Here is a 23,240-nt window from a genome sequence, read left to right as displayed (position 1 = left end):
TTTAAAATTCAGGCTGTAACAAAATGTGGAAAAAGTCAAGGGGTATGAATACTTTCTGAAGAAACTGTATATACTCACAGAAAGCTGTGACTCTCGTCTCAGTAACTAGAACAATAGTTTTTGAACAACGGTCATTTTCTTGTGCTTCTCTCCCTCCTCCGTGCGCAGTGGGGAGAGGGAGTGAGTCTTCAGCTGACAGCGAAACAGAGACATGCAGATAGGCCTACTTTCATAGCAGGAATCTACATAATGTATAGCCTATTAATGTTGACCAAATAATGGTTTTAGAACAATTTACAGGAACGTTGTGTAGCAAAATCACAGAAAATTACAGATGTAAGCACAATGCTTCAGTAAGAGGAAGACAATGTCGGTGTCTGTAATTTTCAATTTATCGTCCCAGCTCTAGTGGGAACTCAGTGGTGGCCCGTGGCTCTTCCTTTTGGGTTCCAGCTACAGACTAGACCTTGGACAGAAATGTTAGCATTGAATACTGAATGGGTCTCTAGAGAAACCAAAAGGCTTTAGAGGAGTCAGAAAGGCACAACATTTTCCCCACTGCTTTAAACTGACTATACTTATCACTCGATGAGTGACTTGACCCTCCTGTTGAAGATTCTTAGCTACCTCGATTTTTATGAAGATGTTGGGGAGGAACTACGATGGTACATGAAATACCATACCAACACCATGACAGAGATCATATTGTTCATGATGCACTACACACACCTGGCCATCATCTCTTTGTACTACTTCTTCAATTATAATATACCACCAATACCACTATAGATCATATGCGTTATAATCAAGCAATAAGGCCCGAGGGGGTGTGGTATATGTAAGGGATAATCAACGAAGGGCTATGAGTTCTATGGAAAATAATGAACGACATGGAAGGAGTGTTCCACGACGCGGAGAGCCCTGAGTTGATTATCCCTTTTATACCAAGGCTATAATTTAACACATTTGCCGCTATAAATGTGTTCAATATCCACTGAAGTAGCTAGCAAGTTCACCAGATGGCTAATGTAGTTGCCTTGGTAACCAAACAAACAGACTTGCTAATCTTAAAGGGCAATTCCACCACTTTTCAACCTCATATTCAATCTCCAGCACCAAACCAGTGTCTACATACAGTGGGGAAAAAAAGTATTTAGTCAGCCACCAATTGTGCAAGTTCTCCCACTTAAAAAGATGAGAGAGGCCTGTAATTTTCATCATAGGTACACGTCAACTATAACAGACAAAATGAGATTTTTTTTTCCAGAAAATCACATTGTAGGATTTTTTATGAATTTCTTTGCAAATTATGGTGGAAAATAAGTATTTGGTCAATAACAAAAGTTTCTCAATACTTTGTTATATACCCTTTGTTGGCAATGACACAGGTCAAACGTTTTCTGTAAGTCTTCACAAGGTTTTCACACACTGTTGCTGGTATTTTGGCCCATTCCTCCATGCAGATCTCCTCTAGAGCAGTGATGTTTTGGGGCTGTCGCTGGGCAACACGGACTTTCAACTCCCTCCAAAGATTTTCTATGGGGTTGAGATCTGGAGACTGGCTAAGCCACTCCAGGACCTTGAAATGCTTCTTACGAAGCCACTCCTTCGTTGCCCGGGTGGTGTGTTTGGGATCATTGTCATGCTGAAAGACCCAGCCACGTTTCATCTTCAATGCCCTTGCTGATGGAAGGAGGTTTTCACTCAAAATCTCACGATACATGGCCCCATTCATTCTTTCCTTTACACGGATAAGTCGTCCTGGTCCCTTTGCAGAAAAACAGCCCCAAAGCATGATGTTTCCACCCCCATGCTTCACAGTAGGTATGGTGTTCTTTGGATGCAACTCAGCATTCTTTGTCCTCCAAACACGACGAGTTGAGTTTCTACCAAAAAGTTATATTTTGGTTTCATCTGACCATATGACATTCTCCCAATCCTCTTCTGGATCATCCAAATGCACTCTAGCAAACTTCAGACGGGCCTGGACATGTACTGGCTTAAGCAGGGGGACACGTCTGGCACTGCAGGATTTGAGTCCCTGGCGGCGTAGTGTGTTACTGATGGTAGGCTTTGTTACTTTGGTCCCAGCTCTCTGCAGGTCATTCACTAGGTCCCCCCGTGTGGTTCTGGGATTTTTGCTCACCGTTCTTGTGATCATTTTGACCCCACGGGGTGAGATCTTGCGTGGAGCCCCAGATCGAGGGAGATTATCAGTGGTCTTGTATGTCTTCCATTTCCTAATAATTGCTCCCACAGTTGATTTCTTCAAACCAAGCTGCTTACCTATTGCAGATTCAGTCTTCCCAGCCTGGTGCAGGTCTACAATTTTGTTTCTGGTGTCCTTTGACAGCTCTTTGGTCTTGGCCATAGTGGAGTTTGGAGTGTGACTGTTTGAGGTTGTGGACAGGTGTCTTTTATACTGATAAGAAGTTCAAACAGGTGCCATTAATACAGGTAACGAGTGGAGGACAGAGGAGCCTCTAAAAGAAGAAGTTACAGGTCTGTGAGAGCCAGAAATCTTGCTTGTTTGTAGGTGACCAAATACTTATTTTCCACCATAATTTGCAAATAAATTCATAAAAAATCCTACAATGTGATTTTCTGGATTTTTTTTTCTCAATTTGTCTGTCATAGTTGACGTGTACCTATGATGAAAATTACAGGCCTCTCTCATCTTTTTAAGTGGGAGAACTTGCACAATTGGTGGCTGACTAAATACTTTTTTCCCCCACTGTATGTGAAACAGCGTGTTTCTATGATCTGTGGTTAAAAAGGAAAGTCCCACAAAAAATGCTTCTCTGTCACATCACAGGGTAGGATAAGTAAAACAAACGGTGATTTTCAAAACCGGCAACATGTTTCTAGCCCAAGGGAGGGCAATTTCTTGCTCCCCACATCACCGCGAATCTGTAACTGTTTGAAAATCACTCTTTTTAAAATGTTTTAATTTTTTATGTCATCAGGGTGGAACTTTTTCACATACAGTGGGGGGAACAAGTATTTGATACACTGCCAATTTTGCAAGTTTTCCTACTTACAAAGCATGTAGAAGTCTGTAATTTTTATCATAGGTACACTTCAACTGTGAGAGACGGAATCTAAAACAAAAATTCAGAAAATCACATTGTATGATTTTTAAGTAATTAATTTGCATTTTATTGCATGACATAAGTATTTGATACATCAGAAAAGCAGAACTTAATATTTGGTACAGAAACCTTGGTTTGCAATTACAGAGATCATACGTTTCCTGTAGGTCTTGACCAGGTTTGCACACACTGCAGCAGGGATTTTGGCCCACTCCTCCATACAGACCTTCTCCAGATCCTTCAGGTTTCGGGGCTGTCGCTGGGCAATACGGACTTTCAGCTCCCTCCGAAGATTTTCTATTGGGTTCAGGTCTGGAGACTGGCTAGGCCACTCCAGGACCTTGAGATGCTTCTTACGGAGCCACTCCTTAGTTGCCCTGGCTGTGTGTTTCGGGTCGTTGTCATGCTGGAAGACCCAGCCACGACCCATCTTCAATGCTCTTACTGAGGGAAGGAGGTTGTTGGCCAAGATCTCGCGATACATGGCCCCATCCATCCTCCCCTCAATACGGTGCAGTCGTCCTGTCCCCTTTGCAGAAAAGCATCCCCAAATAATGATGTTTCCACCTCCATGCTTCACGGTTGGGATGGTGTTCTTAGGGTTGTACTCATCCTTCTTCTTCCTCCAAACACGGCGAGTGGAGTTTAGACCAAAAAGCTATATTTTTGTCTCATCAGACCACATGACCTTCTCCCATTCCTCCTCTGGATCATCCAGATTGTCATTGGCAAACTTCAGACGGACCTGGACATGCGTTGGCTTGAGCAGGGGGACCTTGCGTGTGCTGCAGGATTTTAATCCATGACGGCGTAGTGTGTTACTAATGGTTTTCTTTGAGACTGTGGTCCTAGCTCTCTTCAGGTCATTGACCAGGTCCTGCCGTGTAGTTCTGGGCTGATCCCTCACCTTCCTCATGATCATTGATGCCCCACGAGGTGAGATCTTGCATGGGGCCCCAGACCCAGTGTGATTGACCGTCATCTTGAACTTCTTCCATTTTCTAATAATTGCGCCAACAGTTGTTGCCTTCTCACCAAGCTTCTTGCCTATTGTCCTGTAGCCCATCCCAGCCTTGTGCAGGTCTACAATTTTATCCCTAATGTCCTTACACAGCTCTCTGGTCTTGGCCATTGTGGAGAGGTTGGAGTCTGTTTGATTGAGTGTGTGGACAGGTGTCTTTTATACAGGTAACAAGTTCAAACAGGTGCAGTTAATACAGGTAATGAGTGGAGAACAGGAGGACTTCTTAAAGCAAAACTAACAGGTCTGTGAGAGCCGGAATTCTTACTGGTTGGTAGGTGATCAAATACTTTTGTTATGCAATAAAATGCAAATTAATTACTTAAAAATCATACAATGTCATTTTCTAGATTTTTGTTTTAGATTTCGTCTCTCACAGTTGAAGTGTACCTATGATAAAAATTACAGACCTCTACATGCTTTGTAAGTAGGAAAACCTGCAAAATCAGCAGTGTATCACCCCTACAAATCAGCTGGGCTAGACAATCTGGACCCTTTCTTTCTAAAACTAGCCGCCGAAATTGTCGCAACCCCTATTACTAGTCTGTTCAACCTCTCTTTCATAACGTCTGAGATCCCCAGAGATTGGAAAGCTGCCGCGGTCATCCCCCTCTTCAAAGGGGGTGACACTCTAGATCCAAACTGCTACAGACCTATATCCATCCTGCCCTGCCTTTCGAAAGTATTCGAAAGCCAAGTTAACAAACAGATCATCGACCATTTCGAATACCACCGTACCTTCTCCGCTATGCAATCCGGTTTCCGAGCTGGTCACGGGTGCACTTCAGCCACGCTCAAGGTCCTAAACGATATTATAACCGCGATTGATAATAGACAGTACTGTGCAGCCGTCTTCATCGACCTGGCCAAGGCTTTCGACTCTGTCAACCACCGCATTCTTATTGGCAGACTAAATAGCCTTGGTTTCTCAAATGACTGCCTCGCCTGGTTCACCAACTACTTCTCAGATAGAGTTCAGTGTGTCAAATTGGAGGGCCTGTTGTCTGGACCTATGGCAGTCTCTATGGGGGTGCCACAGGGTTCAATTCTTGGGCCGACACTTTTCTCTGTGTATATCAATGATGTCGCTCTTGCTGCTGGTGACTCTCAGATCCACCTCTACGCAGACGACACCATTTTGTATACATCTGGCCCTTCATTGGACACTATGTTAACAAACCTCCAAACGAGCTTCAATGCCATACAACAATCCTTCAGTAGCCTCCAACTGCTCTTAAACACTAGTAAAACTAAATGCATGCTTTTAAATCAAACGCTGCTGGCACCCGCCCACCCGACTAGAATCACCACTCTCGACGGGTCTGACCTAGAGTATGTGGACAACTACAAATACCTAGGTGTCTGGTTAGACTGTAAACTCAACTTCCAGACTCACATAAAGAATCTCCAATCCAAAGTTAAATCTAGAATCGGCTTCCTATTTCGCAACAAAGCCTCCTTCACTCATGCTGCCAAACATGCCCTCGTAAAACTGACTATCCTACCGATCCTTGACTTCGGCGATGTCATTTACAAAATAGCCTCCAACACCTTACCGATCACTGCACCTGTACACAGCCCATCTGAAATTAGCCCACCCAACTACCTCATCCCTATATTGTTATTTATTTTGCTCTTTTGCACCCCAGTGTCTCTATTTGCACATAATCTCTTGCACATCTAGCATTCCAGTGTTAATACTATTGTAATTATTCTGCACTATAGCCTATTTATTGCCTTACCTCCATAACTTGCTACATTTGCACACACTGTATATATATTTTCTGTTGTATTTCTGACTTTATGTTTTTTACCCCATATGTAACTCTGTGTTGTTTTTATTGCACTACTTTGCTTTATCTTGGCCAGGTCGCAGTTGTAAATGAGAACCTGTTCTCAACTGGCTTACCTGGTTAAATAAAGGTGAAAAAAAAAAAAAAAAAAAAAGTATCAAATACTTGTTCTCCCCACTGTATGTTGACACTGGTATTGTGCTGGACACAATGAAAATTTGGTTGAAAAGTGGTGGAGTTGCCCTTTAACTTTAACTAACCAAACCATCAGTCCTAGCATGCTATAATGAAAATCGAATTCAACAACGGCAATTATGTTTTCAATTCGACTTTTGCTTTCAAAAGCAGCTCAAACATATAACATGTAAGAATGAACTTCATAGCCATCTAATTATAACATGAATTACAGGGAAATAATGCACGCTCTAGAATGCCCTTCAAGCCAATCAGAAACGAGTATTCAACAATGCCAGGTTATAATAAACATTTTTGCTAAAAGTATTATTATATTATTGATCGATTGACTATGACTTTTCAGATCACCCAGTAATGCTATCTGCAAGGTTAGCTCCAGGTAAATATTGCAATCCTTTAGCCATTCCTGGACCTGTGTCCAAAAACAAGCTACAAATGGACAGAACCAAAACAAATGATCTAATGATTCTGTCTCTTCACAGCAAAATCTGCAGAGCTGGGAAGATTGTATCCCCCATATAAATAACATTCTATTGGTAGCAAGAATTTTATATAATAATTTAAATTGAAAGATTCTAATTTTTGAATCCGGTGTCGTTTTGCGTGTCAGTTCATAAACACTATGCCATGCGATCGGTACGTCAAAGATCTCTTCCCAACTATTTTGCAATCTATATGGGACGGCTGTCAATCCTTTGGTCCTTAAGTGAAACTGATTTACTTTTTTATTTATCACAGTTTTCCTTAACCAATTATGTTCTTTAATGCAAGGCCGACAGACAAGTTCCTTACTTTCTCCCCCTTCCACTTTCCTCTTCCACTTTTGCGGTAAGGCTGCAATTACTTGGTTGTAATTTTGGGTTGGGCAGACATTTCCATATGTTTTTGTTCGCTGCATGTGCGACATAACTCCACCAGTCCTACCGATGATATAATTTACGAAGATTATACCTTTTTTAAACATTCTGTCAAAAAATAAAGGTTTTTTGTCAATTAGTATATTTGAATTTAACCACAATATTTGTTGCATTATTTGTTCTGTCGTTTCTGGAGGATTAAATTGAAATTGCAACCAACTTTCTATAGCTTGTTTTAGAAATAGTGATATTTGGGAGATGATTTCCTTTTCAAATAACTGCAAATGAGTTGTTGTAATCTGAATAAAGGGAAAAAGGCCTTTCTTGAACATTGGGTGAGACAATCTTACTAATTTGCTTGAGAACCAGTTCGGATTTAAGTATAACTTTTGTATGACTGAAGCTTTTAGTGAGAGGTCTAATGCTTTAATATTTAATAATTTTTGTCCTCCGAAATCATATTCATTATATAAATATGCCCTTTTAATTTTGTCTGGCATGCCGTTCCAAATAAAATTGAATATTTTTTTCTCATATAATTTAAAAAACTGTTCGCTAGGCGTAGGCAAGACCATAAGCAAATAGGTAAACTGGGATAATACTAAAGAGTTAATCAGGGTGATTTTTCCACAAATTGACAGGTATTTTCCTTTCCATGGTAGTAAGATCTTATCTCTTTTTGCTAACTTTCTATTAAAATTCATTGAAGTGAGATCATTTATTTCCTTTGGGATATGTATTCCGAATATATCCACATAACCATCAGACCATTTTATTGGTAAACTACATGGTAATGTAAAAATTGTATTTTTTAGTGATCCAATACGTAATATAGTACATTTGTCATAATTTGGTTGTAATCCAGAGAGGTTAGAAACTGTATCTAGATCCTCTATGAGGCTGTGGAGGGATTCTAGTTGTGGATTTAAAAGAAAACATGAATCATCAGCGTACAATGACACCTTTGTTTTTAAGCCCTGGATTTCTAATCCTCTGATATTATTATTGGATCTGATTTTAATAGCTAACATCTCGATGGCCACAATAAATAGATATGCCGATAGTGGACAACCTTGTTTCACTCCTCTTGACAGTTTAAAACTTTCTGAGAAATAGCCATTATTTACTATTTTACACCTAGGGTTACTATACATGATTTTGACCCATTTTATAAGAGATTCTCCAAAATTGAAATGCTCCAGGCATTTATATATAAACCCCAGTCGAACTTTATCAAATGCCTTTTCGAAGTCTGCTATGAATAGTTGGCCTGGTTTCCCATATTTTCCATAGTGTTCTATTGTTTCCAATACTTGCCTTATATTATCTCCAATGTATCTTTCCATGTAAAAAACCTGTCTGATTAGAATGAATAATATCCGACAATACCTTTTTAATTCTATGCGCTATACATTTTGCTAGGATTTTTGCATCACAACACTGAAGTGTAAGGGGCCTCCAATTTTGTAAATGGACTGGATCTTTATATTTTCCACTTGTATCCTGTTTCAGTAATAATGAGATCAGACCTTCTTCTTGAGTGTCAGATAATCTACCATTTACATAGGAGTGGTTAAAACATGCTAATAACGGTCTTCTTAGTATATCAAAAAAGGTTTGGTATACCATCCAACCCTGGAGTTTTCCCAGACTTAAAGTCTTTAATTGCATCCAGAAGTTCCTCCTCTGTAATTTCACCTTCACATGAGTCTTTCTGTGTGGCTGTTAATTTGACATTATCAATAGAAAAAAAATCTCTACAATTAGCTTCAGTTAGAGGAGATGGAGGCGACTGAAAAGAAAACATATGCTTAAAGTACTTTGTTTCTTCCTTCAAAATATCATTTGGTGAATTATGGGTGACTCCGTCAATTGTAACCAGTTTCATTAAGTTCTTTTTGGTAGCATTCCTATGTTGAAGATTAAAAAAGAATTTTGTGCATTTTTCCCCATATTCCATCCAGTTTGCTTTATTTTAATAATATATTACACTTTTATTTTTTAAATAATATATTGCACATTTAAAGGTATCCCATACAATAAGGGGATTCGCTGTACCTATGTTATGTTGGAAAAAGTCAGTTATAAATTCCTTTGTTCTAATTATAAATAAATTATCATCCAATAGGCTTTGATTACATTTCCAATATCCTCGCCCACGTGGAAATTCAGTAAGAGTAATGTATATGCCTATTATATGATGGTCCGACCGCATTCTGTCCCCTATCAACACTTTTTTTTACTTTTGGTGCCAACGAGAATGAGATAAGAAAGAAGTCAAGACGACTAGCTTGATTCAGTCTCCGCCATGTATATCTCACTAGATCAGTATATTTAAGCCTCCATATATCTACTAGTTCTAATGTATCCATGACATTCACAATTTCCTTAAGAGCATGTGGGTGATTGTTTGTGGTGTGATTTCCTTTACGGTCCATTGAGCTATTTAAAACAGTATTATAATCCCCCACCATAATAATATTGTCTTGAATTGCTTGCAGGGTTGATAATTTATTATATATATTGTCAAAGAATTGTGGATCATCATTATTTGGTCCGTAAAGGTTAATGGGCCATATCTGTTTATGGTCCAATAACATATTTAAAATAATCCATCTACCTTGCGTATCTATTTTGACAATTTGCACATTCGGATCAAAATTACTATTAATTAATATCATCACCCCTTTTGAATTTCTTTGCCCATGGGAGAAGTATATTCACCCACCCCATTCTTTTTTCCACGCTACTTCATCTCGAATTGTTGAATGAGTTTCCTGTATACAATAGATATTATATTCCTTCTCTTTGAGCCATGTAAATATTGTTCTTCTTTTGTTATTATCAGCTAAGCCATTACAATTATAACTGGCTATACTTATTTCACCATACACCATAATGAGATACAAGTTTCAAGTCTATTTATCATTATATATGTTTGTAAATTTACCAATAAAAAATACCGTAATGATTGAGTGTCCATATAGCTGTACCGTGATATTTGCATTGCTACGGAGTAACCCTTCAATTGTTCTCCACTAATTCACCCGCTAAAGCCCCTCCCCATCCCAAGTTGAGCCGTCATCCCAGTGATCAGCATCCCACCCACAGTTCACGCGTAGGATTCTAACATATAACCCGGATTGCCATTGTATTACATTTAATTCATTGACAAGCAATTATTATCCTAGCAAATAATTCCCGTGGTCCATCCCATACCCCCTCCCCCCCACAACAGATGCCAGACAAGCACACACGCACATACTCACATACTCCAACACACTCAACCCCCCTCCTCCACAATCCACCATAAAATCAGATACTCAACAGCTGTTATATCCCAGAGCCCAACTCGAGAAATAACCTGATTTACGAGTGCACATACAGTTAAAGCTGATTGAGAAAGCATGCAGATTGAGCAGAAATTGATAACAATGTGAGATTTGATTAATCTACTTAATCTATGTCAAGTCCTAGGTGATGGAGATCAGATCCACCCTCTTCACCTGAGACACATGTGGTATATTGGCCATATACCACAAACCCCCAAGGTTGCTGCCTTATTGCTATTATAAACTGGTTACCAACGTGATTAGTAATCAAGAGAGAACCATCACACTCTCCCAGAAGCTTGGCTGGTGAGTAAAACACGCAAATTCAGACAAACAAAAAGGTGTAATGGGTTCGCACTCAAAAAGATGTTGCAGAAAGCTTACTTCATTATTTGATTTTTAAAATAATGTTCACTGCAGCAAGGATAGCGTACGCAGACGTTTCGGCTTTACAGCCTTTTTCAGTGTGTAGGTACAATTGAATTTTAATTCAAAACAGTATTTGTAAAGAACAACCGATGAGCAGCAGGTGCTTCTAATCAGGGTTGCCACTCATCTGCCAATCAGGGATGTGGCTTTTCTGATCTACCTGTATACAAATTAGTCACAAAGAAATACAGAATTATAGGGTACGGGAGCGAGCAGTAAGCTTTATGCGACATCTTTTTGTGTGCGAACCCATTACCTTTTCGTTTACCAACGTAATTAGAACAGTAAAGATAAATAGAACAGTAAACAAGTATTTTTGCATCATACCCGTAAGTATATTGTCTGATATACACATGGCTGAAATGCTGTTTCAGCCAATCAGCATCCAGTACCCAAACTACCCAGTTTATAATGTGTTATAATACATACCTGTCCCATCATGGTCTCTTTGTACTGCTTCTTCTGGGTGACCTTGATGGGCGGCAGCTTGGTGACAGCTGACACCAGGAAGTTCATGAGGATGTCCTCACAGTTGGCCAGCTGGTCCACCAAACCCTTCAGGCTGGCAGGCAGGAAGTTTGTGTACAGGAAGTGGTAATATCTGAGGAGGAAGAATAAATTAGTGAACAGGAAGTGGTAATATCTGGAGAGGGAGAAGAAGAAGAGTCGAGAGGGTGATTTGGAAGCGCTTGGAAAGATCTGGGATGCACTCAAGATCGAGTTTGAATCGATTTATTCGATTGAGTTAATCAAAGCTAATCAAACAGTTCAATGTCCGTTTTATAGACAGTGCTGAATTGAGTCTTTGTTGAACAACTGTATGAAAAAGACAATGTAATGAGGTTTGGAACAGGATCTATCATGCTCCACTCAACATGACTGACGTATGTGGCCTCAGGCTACTTCCTACAGTAGTGTTCAGTTCAGGCTGATGTCACTTTCAATTGTCTTTGATACCTTTCCAGCCATTACAATGAGCCCGTCCTCCGATTTCTTCCTCCACCAGCCTCCACTGGTAGTCAGTGCTTTGACTTGGACAGGTCACCGGACCAGAGTACCGGCACCTCAAGTTCTCTACTGCTTGTCTTCCTGCACCTCTTATAGAATATTAGCTCAAAGGTATTGTGGAGTTCCTGCACCTAAATATAAACAGTACCATTATCCAAAATAAGTACCGGCACCCATTTCAGTCCATGTCAAGCACTGCTGGTAGTGATGTACTGTATAGTAGGGTGAAGTTGCCCCTAGACACTGATCTTGGGTCAGTTTTGCATTTCCCCTACTAAAGGTTAAGCTAAGGATTGGGGGAGGGGAAGCTGATCCTAGATCTATACCTAGGGGAAGCTTCACCCCAGAGCTTGTACTGTAGCTTTCTGTACCTGTGGTAGATGGCAGCTCCGGTCAGCACCATGGAGTAGTCGTTGGTCCACTTGGAAGTGTAGCCCCAGCGCTCCTTGTTACTGTCCCAGAAGTGGCTCCGGGCCGGGTAGCCCACCAACCGCTCTGGAAAGCTCTGCCAAACCGTGAAGGCAAAGTCCACCTGAGGAGGAAGACAAAGCATCATGTTATTAAAGAGATACTTTGGGATTTTGACAATGAGGCCCTTTATCTACTTCCCCAGAGTCAGATGAACTTGTGGATACCATTTTTATGTCTGCGTTCAGTATGAAAGAAGTTAGCGGGAATTTCACGAGTCAATGCTAACTAGCGTTAGCGCAATGACTTGCTTGCAGATACCATAGACTTCAAGTCATTGTGCTGACGCAAGTTAGCAATTGCGCTAGCGCTAGTTAGCAACTTCCTTCAAACTGCACGCAGAGACATAATAATGGTATCCACAAGTTCATCTGACTCTGGGGAAGTAGATAAAGCACCTTATTGCCAAAATCCTGAAGTATCCCTTCAACATACATTTATACACTATGAAGGCACATTCTCTCCAGGCATAGACATACACACACACCCTCTCTCGAATGCCTCAACACACCACGCAGGCACGCACATGTGCGCACACACACAATCACAACTCATAACACAAACAGACATCTTATTACAAAAATGTGTTTTCAAATGCCCTCTTCAGTTGGCTGACCTCTCGCTGGTTGATCAAAGCATTTAAACAAATAATTAGAGAAAACATCAGACGGAGTCTGGCTGGTTCCAGCAGCAGCCACACAAACAGAGCCTGCGTCCCAAATGACACCTTACTCCCAATATAGTGCACTACTTTTGTAGTCAAGTGGTCAAAAGTAGTGCTCTATGTAAGGAATAGGGTGCCATTTTGGACGAATAGAGTGCCTCCACCAGAGACTGAATTAAGAGTGTATAATAACACAGCCACACGGTCGCCACAAAAACAGCCTTTATGGGCTCCCACTCAAAATCCTGTCAACATCTGTGTTCTCATGGTATTATGCCAAACTCTGTGCTCGAGGAATGAAGAGAAAAGCCACCCCAGGAAGGAGAAATTAAACAGCACTTGGTGGCCACAATGTTGGGTTCCTCAATATGCAGGGGATCACAATGTGATTAAAGATGACAATTAGACAGAGAGAGATGTAGAGAAAGAGAGAGACGGGGAGAGCAAGAAATTGAGAAAAGTGTAAGGAGTTGGAGGGATAGAGAAAGAGATCAATAGAGAAACTGCAAGAGTTAAGAAGAGGGCAAAATACCAGAGAGAAAAGGGGAGATCGCTACGTACTATATAAGAGAGGGAGGAAGAGAAAGTTGCATGTGGGACAAAAGTGACACAGAGCGAAGCAGTGAGAGAGGGAGGTTTGGAGCGCTCTATACTTTCACTCGCTCTCTCCCTACCTCTGTACTCTCATAATTTAATATAATATTTAATATGCCATTTAGCAGACGCTTTTATCCAAAGCGACTTATAGTCATGTGTGCATACATTTTTACATATGGGTGGTCCCGGGGATTGAACCCACTACACTGGCGTTACAAGCGCCATGCTCTACCAATTGAGCTACAGAGGCCCAGCCAGCCAGCCAGCCTTGGTCCCTGTCAGGTGAGTAGTGCTGGCGAAGCGTGGAGGAGTGGCGCTCCCTCTCTATTTCCAATTTGAGAATACACAGCTGGTAAAACCATTTCTGAAAGACGTATTCTGATAAATTCGAAGTAAATTCTATTTAATTACTACTAAAACTCCATGAAAAACTATAGAATGACAAATCAAATAAATATATATAGCAGCCTAGAGGTAGGTAAATGGTGGTTTCTTCCTGTCTTTTCTCTGACGGTGGCGAGAATTATGAACTATAGGCTACGTGTGTGCACTGCGGAGGCCTGTCGGAGGCTTGACCACTTTGGCCAATCAGAACGTTAAAAAAATATCCAAAGTCACTGTGTGTCTGCCTTGATGTTCATAAAACTCCACGGACCCCCTCTTGCGCAGTGGAACCCAGAATGATGTGTGACCACTTGGTTAAGGCGACGCCGTTCTTCCAAGGACACCCAAACCAGAATGGACACCGCAAAGCCCAAGGAGCCTGACCCTTTCTAAAAGTTGCTGTAGCCCTGCGTGGGATATTTAGCCTACATTGGCTATTGGTTGAGACGCAGGGCCCGTTCTAGCTTGGTATGTCAGGGTGGGCAATTGGAAATGTGAATTGAGCCAAGTTGGAGGTAATAACGCATTTAAGGTTATAGTTTTTTGAGATGCATGAATACACCACACCAAAAGCTTGATTTTATGGCTGTTTTAAAACAAATTTCCTGGAATTCTACAGAGTAATGATTTATGTTCACTACTTTGTCATTTGATAGTTCATCTCTCTGTTTTCTTTTATTCTGTAATAGGGTATATTGTAACCATGTGTTTAAGCTAATCAAATGATACAGCGTGTAAGCTACACAATACAATGAAACTCGCAATAAAGCTCTCCACGCAAACAGTGCAATGATATTAAGCTATTTGTATTTACATTAGGCTATACCCTACAAATAGCTATACCATGTAGTCGTAGGCCTGTTAAGCTATACTGTAAATTATTGTTGTTTGTTTCTGAACTGGCCGAATGGCAGAGCTATCCTTCAGCACCACTTTAAATGATTTCTCATCAAGATCTGTTGCCTACGCCTAATAGTCATACTCATCACTTATTATTATTACAAATAGAAGATTATCACGTCTCACAATGGCGCTCGTTCAGTAAAGTTAGATCAAAGCTGAATCAATGTCTAGCAAGATCACATAATGATTCATGTGCATGTTTCATAACAGAACCGAATATAATACCATAGCATAGTAGGCCTATAATGTTACTGCTACACCAGAAACAGCTTATCATTTCTAATGAGATTTTAGGATGGTTAGCTGAAGCTGAAAAAGAACAAGCCACTAGGCAGGATATATGCTTAGATTGAAACAAAATACAAGAAAGGCTAATGGTTTAACACTGTCTTCTCTAATTCGCTCACAAAACAGTAATTCAAGAAGATCTAAATGCACACTCCCATGAAACTGATTGAGATTAATCAAATGATTGGCATGGAGATGAAGTTTCACCGGTAAAAATGTGAAGAATTATCATTGCCTATTTTGAAATTAGGTAGCCTATCCCTAACTTGGTGTTTGAGGGTATTAAAAATAGAAAATGTTCTTTAGACAATATGTGTGGGCATAGGCAGATGCTATCCAATTGGCTACATCTGTCGGTACAAACTTTGAGGAAATTCTGACGTCATTTACATATTTTCTTTGCACTCCCGCACCTAAAAAAAAATAGCATTATACCACTGGTCCTTGTGCTGACACAGCGCCACACAAAGCACTGAGGGCCCTGGAGTCATGCCAATGGTGACATTATCCCCATCAGCAGAACAGAGCGGAGCAGAGGCCCCAGCAGCCTGGCTGGCCACTACACTTACAGGGAGGGAGGGAAGAGAGAGAGAAAGAAAGAGGGTTGAGAGATGGAGAGAGAGATGTAGGGGAAAGATACAGAGGCAGACAGGGAAAGAGAGAGGAGAGAAAGAGAGAAGGTGGAAAGGGGGATAGTCTGGGGAGCTACATGAGGAGAGAGAGTAGCCAGTAAAACAAAAGAACAACAGCATGAGGTGGAGTGAGGCGAGTTTAGAAAAGCAAGGAGTTCAAGGGTAGAAAAGCAGGGGAGAGTACCAGCGCTCTAGAGAGAAAGTAGTCCCCCATTCCAACATAGTAGTAGGCAGTATCCATAGTGATGTGTGGAGGAACACTAACCTCTGTGGTCGAGAGCACTGTGTCCTCATCCAGACTGAGCACGGCGTCGGTAACCATGGTCTCGTAGGGCAGGAAGCGACTGCTCATCACCTGCAAGGAGAGACCGAGAGCACACAGGGTCAGCACTCTGTAGCTCAGTTGGTAGAGCATGGTGGTTGCAACGCCAGGATAGCGGGTTCGATTCCGGGCACCACCCGTACGTAAAATGTATGCACGCATGACTAAGTCGCTTTGAATAAAAGCATCTGCTAATTGGCATATATTATTATATATTATAACAGCACAAGGGTGGGATGCCAATACATAAAGCACTGGATAGAGTCGTCCCATGAATTAATGGGTTCCTTTAGTCTTCTACATTCCTTTTGTGACCAGTTATGAATATGGTAAAGATATGGTGGAAACTTCACCTATAGAATAGATTGGATTGAGAATATTCGCTTGAATAATGTGAAATCCTACAAACAAACACACACACTAGCCCTCATATCTTACATTCATTTCCCTTTCCTGACTGTGACAGCTTTAAATAATTACAAAATATATAGTACGGGTAGCAGAGGGATGGTGGGTGTGTGGAGGGCCACACTGGGTAGGTAAAATATTGTCTTAATGATTATGTGGATATATATACAGTACATACATTTACTGAGATAAATGCCAAGGGTGGATAAACACACACTTAAGTGTATGTAAACTCAGCAAAAAAAGAAACGTCCTCTCACTGGCAACTGCGTTTATTTTGAGCAAACTTAACATGTGTAAATATTTGTATGAACATAACAAGATTCAACAACTGAGACATAAACTGAACAAGTTCCACAGACATGTGACTAACAGAAATTGAATAATGTGTCCCTGAACAAAGGGGGGGTCAAAATCAAAAGTAACAGTCAGTATCTGGTGTGGCCATCAGCTGCATTAAGTACTGCAGTGTTTCTCCTCCTCATGGACTGCACCAGATTTGCCAGTTCTTGCGGTGATATGTTACCCCACTCTTCCACCAAGGCACCTCCAAGTTCCCAGACATTTCTGGGGGGAACGGCCCTAGCCCTCACCCTCCGATCCAACAGGTCCCAGATGTGCTCAATGGGTTTGAGATCCGGGCTCTTCGCTGGCCATGGCAGAAGACTGACATTCCTGTCTTGCAGGAAATCACACACAGAACGAGCAGTTTTGCTGGTGGCATTGTCATGCTGGAGGGTCATGTCAGGATGAGCCTGCAGGAAGGGTACCACATGAGGGAGGAGGATGTCTTCCCTGTAACGCACAGCGTTGAGATTGCCTGCAATGACAACAAGCTCAGTCCGATGATGCTGTGACACACCGCCCCAGACCATGACGGACCCTCCACCTCCAAATTGATCCCACTCCAGAGTACAGGCCTCGGTGTAACGCTCATTCCTTCGACGATAAACGCAAATCTGACCATCACCCCTGGTGAGACAAAACCGCGACTCATCAGTGAAGAGCACTTTTTGCCAGTCCTGTCTGGTCCAGCGATGGTGGGTTTGTGCCCATAGGCGACATTGTTGCCGGTGATGTCTGCTGAGGACCTGCCTTACAACAGGCTTACAAGCCCTCAGTCCAGCCTCTCTCAGCCTATTGCGGACAGTCTGAGCACTGATGGAGGGATTGTGCGTTCCTGGTGTAACTCGGGCAGTTGTTGTTGCCATCCTGTACCTGACCCGCAGGTGTGATGTTCGGATGTAATGATCCTGTGCAGGTGTTGTTACACGTGGTCTGCCACTGCGAGGACGATCAGCTGTCCATCCTGTCTCCCTGTAGCGCTGTCTTAGGCGTCTCACAGTACGGACATTGCAATTTATTGCCCTGGCCACATCTGCAGTCCTCATGCCTCCTTGCAGCATGCCTAAGGCACGTTCACGCAGATGAGCAGGGACCCTGGGCATCTTTCTTTTGGTGTTTTTCAGAGTCAGTAGAAAGGCCTCTTTAGTGTCCTAAGTTTTCATAACTGTGACCTTAATTGCCTACCATCTGTAAGCTGTTAGTGTCTTAACGACCATTCCACAGATGCATGTTCATTAATTGTTTATGGTTCATTGAACAAGCATGGGAAACAGTGTTTAAACCCTTTACAATGAAGATCTGTGAAGTTATTTGGATTTTTACGAATTATCTTTGAAAGACAGGGTCCTGAAAAAGGGACGTTTCTTTTTTTGCAGAGTTTATATTCACTAGAAATCAAACACCTCCCACACTCACATTCAGCCAGAGAACCACACACGCTACACACGCGTCACACACACGCGCTCCCCCCATTTCAAACGCTTTGTATAACAGCCACCACCCACTTCCTTGTAACCTTTTCTCTGGAGAAAGACTCAGCACTGAAGGTCGGGTCATTCCAAGAATCTTTCGAAAAGTTGCAGTTTATATAAAGTATAGTGTGTGTGTGTATAATGCATGAAGCGTTGGGTAGAGAGGCTAGAGGACAGAGACTGATGTGTCAGAAATACACAGGTGGCCTCTTTTCTTCACAACACGTCATACCCACCGACCGCTGCCACAAAGTGCCCTGAACTAAACACACTGAGCCGAATGACTCATCAGATCGCTGTGTGCTGTGTGTAACTGTATGTGGCAGAGAAGTGTGGCAAAAACAACTAAACGACTTGACAACACAATTGACTCAATATGTCTACAATTCCCAGCCACGTTTTAGTCGCTCAGACGGGCCAAAAGAAAAAAATGAAAAAAATCCTTCCCCTCCGTTCCGTTCTTCGCATTTCCACTGACGTGGTGGGAAAATAGAGGAGAAAAGAGAGAGAGCGAGAGGGGGGGGGAGGGATTGAGGATGAGAGACTCATCACAGATGGTTTGTAACGTTAGAAGTGTGACACGTTCGCCTGGGAGGGCTCGTACGCACTAGGAATGCAATGCAAGCTCTTAGAGGAGGAATCAGCCTCCAGCACTCCTCAGAGAGCGAGAGAGAGAGGGAAGGAGATGGAGGGCGAAGGATAGAGAGAGAGAGGGAGAGAGAGGGAGGGAGAGGAAGAAAGAAAGAGGGAGATAGGAAAAGAGAGAAAAACAGTGACGTATAGCGAGAGAGGGTAAAGAAAGACTGCGAGAGAGTGACACACAGAGACAGACAGACAGACAGACAGACAGCGAGCGAGCGAGCGAGCGAGAAAGGGCCAACAAAATGTGTTGTGTAAACCACAATAACACTGCTGGGCGGCTCGTGGGGGCTTAAATTGAAGAGTCGTAAAGCAGAGGGCGCATGGCCACCATTCCAGCCCAGAGAGGCCAGGAATAGCTCTTCTCTCCTTCTGTACTCATACTACCCACTACAGGGCTGGTGGCTCAGAGAGAGGTTCGCCATGTTTGGCTGGGCCCGCCACAGTAAACAACGAGCCTGCCGCAAGCGCAACAAACCACAGACCTGGGTGGTATTCAACTCCGGCCGTTGTCGCCGACCCACAGCCAAAGACAACGCTCCCTCTGTGATTGACAGCGTAAGAAAACCAGAGAGGTGGAGAGAGATGTGGGGAGAAATCAAAACTCTGCCCGCTCCGTTGTGACTGATGAGTGAGAGAAACCACTCAAATTGATTGACAGCTCAACAAAAGTTGTGGTGTTAGAGTGAGCCTGACTAACACCACACTTCAGCCTCTCAAACTACTGGCACAGATCACACTTCCTGTGTCAACTTTTACCTCTCACGATGAGGGCATAGAGAGGCCAAGACACTTTAGTCGAACCCCCTACGGAACACTGACAGACCAAAGCGTTGTCAAGATAACCTCTAACAATCTGTTAGGACATTATTTCCTCGACCTAAACAATAGTTTATGGCATGGAATTGCAAAGTCAGCTGTCAACTTATGACATCTGCTATTCCATGCATATGACAGCATTATGCAGCTCCAAGGTCAATGATGGTTGTATATGAAGATGCCTAGAAACTGCTTCTCCAATAGAAATCCCAGATCACACTTGAAGGAGATGTCATGGTGATGTTAGCTAGTTAAGCTCATGCGCGGAAACACGTCATCAGGTATAACGGTTGTGTCGCACCGAACCTCATGCCGTCAAATCAAAAGCGCTCCTTCAATATAAGGTTGTTTTTTACTAAATGAAAACATGTCAGTTTGTCAATTTCACGAGGTTGGAGAAATAACATGTTCAGCTACTTAAAAGGTGCTACGCAGAAAATGTCCATAATATATCTGCAGTAATAGTGGAAAGATAGTGTTTCACAGTGTTACTTACCCACCAGTGTTGCGATTGGCTGTGATATTTGCCTATTAAGTTCTCCATCCGTCAAAATGGGAAAGCTGTTTTGACTTTGTGGCTGTGTTATCTAGTGGAAATCGAATCAAGCGGCCAATGTTGAAATCACTCTGTCGTTTCCTGGTTGCTAAAATTCTACACTGTTCGCTAAATGTCCTTTTATGTGAGAAAACAAGTACTGACTAGTGTAGGAAATCATTGTGCCATCTAAATCATTGTGAAATATATTTTCAATAACAAAAATACATTTTTTTTTTTACAGCTGTTTGAAGCTGGTTGACCAAAACAGAAACTAAAAGGCTCAAGCCGAGTCTCCGCCATGTTACGGGGAAATGGGATGCGGGGGATATTTGTTTTGAATGCAGCCTAGTGCTGTTGCAATTCACCTAGCTTCCACACAGGGGAGAAATTCTGAGAAATTCTATGTGTAGCACCTTTAAGACAATGTCTCGAATCTAGGTTGTGCCTTTAGAAATAGAGAAAATAAACTACTAAGGAATAATTTTTTACTTCTCTCATTGACTTCCCAAACCACAAACCCCGGTCTGTTCTGACGAGTCTGCTTCGAAGTGTTCCCGGAAGTATCGTGATGTTGGGCCTCTGGGTTTATAAACGCTGTGGTCAAGTCCTCATATGATCAAAGCATACATACGCCAAAATGATGGCACTGAACAACGCTTGGGGGCGTAGTGAAGCCAAAATGAAGGTATTGTACTTGAAGGCGTAGAGAAACCAAAATGGTGGCCCAGCTCACCTTGTTTTCTCCCTCGATGACAATGACGGGCACAGAGGTGGCAGGCCAGTGGTGCTTGGCAGGGAGAGGCTTGTCACAGTTCCACAGCACAATGATCTGAGACGGAAGAGAGAGAGAAGGGGAGTTGGCGAGAGAGAAAGACAGAGAGAGACAGTGATTGAGAAGATAGGAGGGGGAGGTAAAGGTGGAGGGGGAGGTAAAGGTGGAGAGAGCGGGGGAGAGGGAGAAAGAGGGAGAGAGAGCAGGAGGAGAGAGATCTCATGAGAATCACAGATATGACATTCTAAAATTACACCTCATTTGCATTTTTATTTATTAACCAAATAACACTACATTCCCCCATCGTACGTCTTCAACATTTCTCATTATCTAATTCAAAACTGACATTTCAATCCATCCAAACACCCCACAGTTACATTGAATTGAGTGCTAAAATGTCTGCTAAATGGGATCCCTTTTCACCTTTTCAACAATAGTGCCTCAGATCATGTTTTACATGGGGGCTACATGGGAACTGTGTGTTCTGTGCCCTTGTGACCGACTTCCCTAACATGTAATTATACCTTGAGTTAACCTTAACGATCCACTTCACTTTGACACCCGTCCACATGCATGTTTAATGGAGGGACACACACGACACCTGAATGTACGACTACCCAGGGATACGGTGTATCCCTCTGCGGCGGCTCTTCTTCTCTCACACATGCACACACACGCTTTTGTTTTACTCCAGCTGACATGGGAGATGACGTGTACGAGAGAGAGACAGGCGGAGAGACCCGGCAGAGAGACCCGGCAGAGAGACCCGGCAGAGAGACCCAGCAGAGAGACCCGGCAGAGAGACCCGGCAGAGAGACCCGGCAGAGAGACCAGGCAGAGAGACAGGCAGAGATATGGCTGGATGGATGAAGGCTTGTAAAGGGATGAGCATGCTTACAGCCATGTGTGGTGAATGGACAGTGCTAAGACACACACGCTGTCAGAGCAGCGTGAGAATCCATTCTTAGATAGATCTATTCCTGCTTCCCTCGGATGATGACAGAGGAGTTGGCAGGCAGATGGCGTCTCTGTCAACCTGCCAGCTGTGGGTGTGAGAGAGAGGCGAGAGAGTGTGCATGTGTGAGTGTGTTGTCTTGTATGTGTGTTTAGTGTGTTCTGTATGTGTTGCAGTGTGAGTGTGTGTCTAGGTGTGCGTGTCAGTGACGTGAGCGACAGATGCACACCATTCTTCTGTAAAACTGTGGAGCACACGCACTCACAGCAGGAGGTCCACAATCTCTGCATGTATGTCTCTGCCAGTGCCGGCTCAAAGGTTCTTTCCCAATATTCTCTCCCCCGCCCTCTCCCTTTCATTCACTTATTTATATCCCTCTCTTCACCTCCTCTTCCACTTCCCGGCCCCCTCAACATGGAAGTCTTTGTGAGATGATAGAAAATGTTGATACTTTTAATATGTACGCGGCTCTCAGCTTTGCACAGGGAGCCTGGAATGTCGAATACAAACACTTCTATAGAGAAGGGAGGGTTGCACACCTCCCTATACGTTGGGAAACATCTAAGAAGCATTATGGTGGAGTGTGTGTAAGACACTATAATACACACAGCTATCGGGGGGGATGACTTTGGTTTCATTTCCCCAGCCCTGGTTAAAACCAGCGAAGGGATCAATACTTCTTGTATCCAGCGGAGCAATGGGGCTTTCAGACGGACAAGCACGCACAGCCACATGCACGCACACAGAGAGAGAGAGATGGAGTCGGTACCATGGAGACCGATACCCGATCGGTACAAACCACCTTTCTAATTCAATCCACAGGAGTTAACGCTGAGATGGTAGAGAGAGGTTGGTCCTCTATTGGTGCTGGAGAAGTGTCATTTAAAAAACTGGCTCGGCAATAATGCTATGAAATCACTCACAGTTGGAGTAATATTGGGTTTCGGGAGTGTTCCGACAATTGAAGGGACACACAGGAATGTGCACACGCCCAGAAACACGTTTGTGGCTTCTTACCTGTGCACAGTACTGTGATTTGGCAACAGCCACCAGCAGCTTGAGGATGGGCTGGGATTGGGAGACCAGGGGGGTGACTGCATGGATGACTGCTGTGAACTTGGGGTACGGTTTTATACCTGGAACATAACACAGATCAAACTTACAGTATTACTGGTCGGGTTTGATACCTACAATACAGACAAACATATCATATTTTTTACAGTTTGATGGCTGGAACACAGACGAACAGAAAGTAGGATATTGACGTCACTCTGTCTTATATAACTGAACAAAGACACACATATTGG

At 42.7% G+C, this 23,240-nt stretch overlaps 1 protein-coding gene across 1 annotated transcript in view; it reads right to left on the bottom strand.

The window, feature by feature from the left end:
• Positions 1-23,240, bottom strand: part of LOC311132119 (exostosin-1b-like) — a 139,396-nt gene that overhangs the window by 6,365 nt on the left and 109,791 nt on the right. Inside the window, exons 6-10 of the mRNA XM_084165323.1 lie at positions 22,951-23,069; positions 20,940-21,035; positions 15,929-16,018; positions 12,099-12,259; positions 11,149-11,320 (exon numbers count right to left, since the gene is read on the bottom strand). Of these exons, the coding sequence (XP_084021449.1) occupies positions 11,149-11,320; positions 12,099-12,259; positions 15,929-16,018; positions 20,940-21,035; positions 22,951-23,069 (638 nt within the window). The remainder of the gene's footprint in view (positions 1-11,148; positions 11,321-12,098; positions 12,260-15,928; positions 16,019-20,939; positions 21,036-22,950; positions 23,070-23,240) is intronic.

Source organism: Coregonus lavaretus (assembly GCF_964263955.1).
Source record: "Coregonus lavaretus genome assembly, chromosome: 7".
Classification (NCBI taxonomy): domain Eukaryota; kingdom Metazoa; phylum Chordata; class Actinopteri; order Salmoniformes; family Salmonidae; genus Coregonus; species Coregonus lavaretus.
The sequence above is the reverse complement of the archived record's forward strand: the minus strand, read 5'-3'. Positions and strand labels throughout refer to the sequence as shown.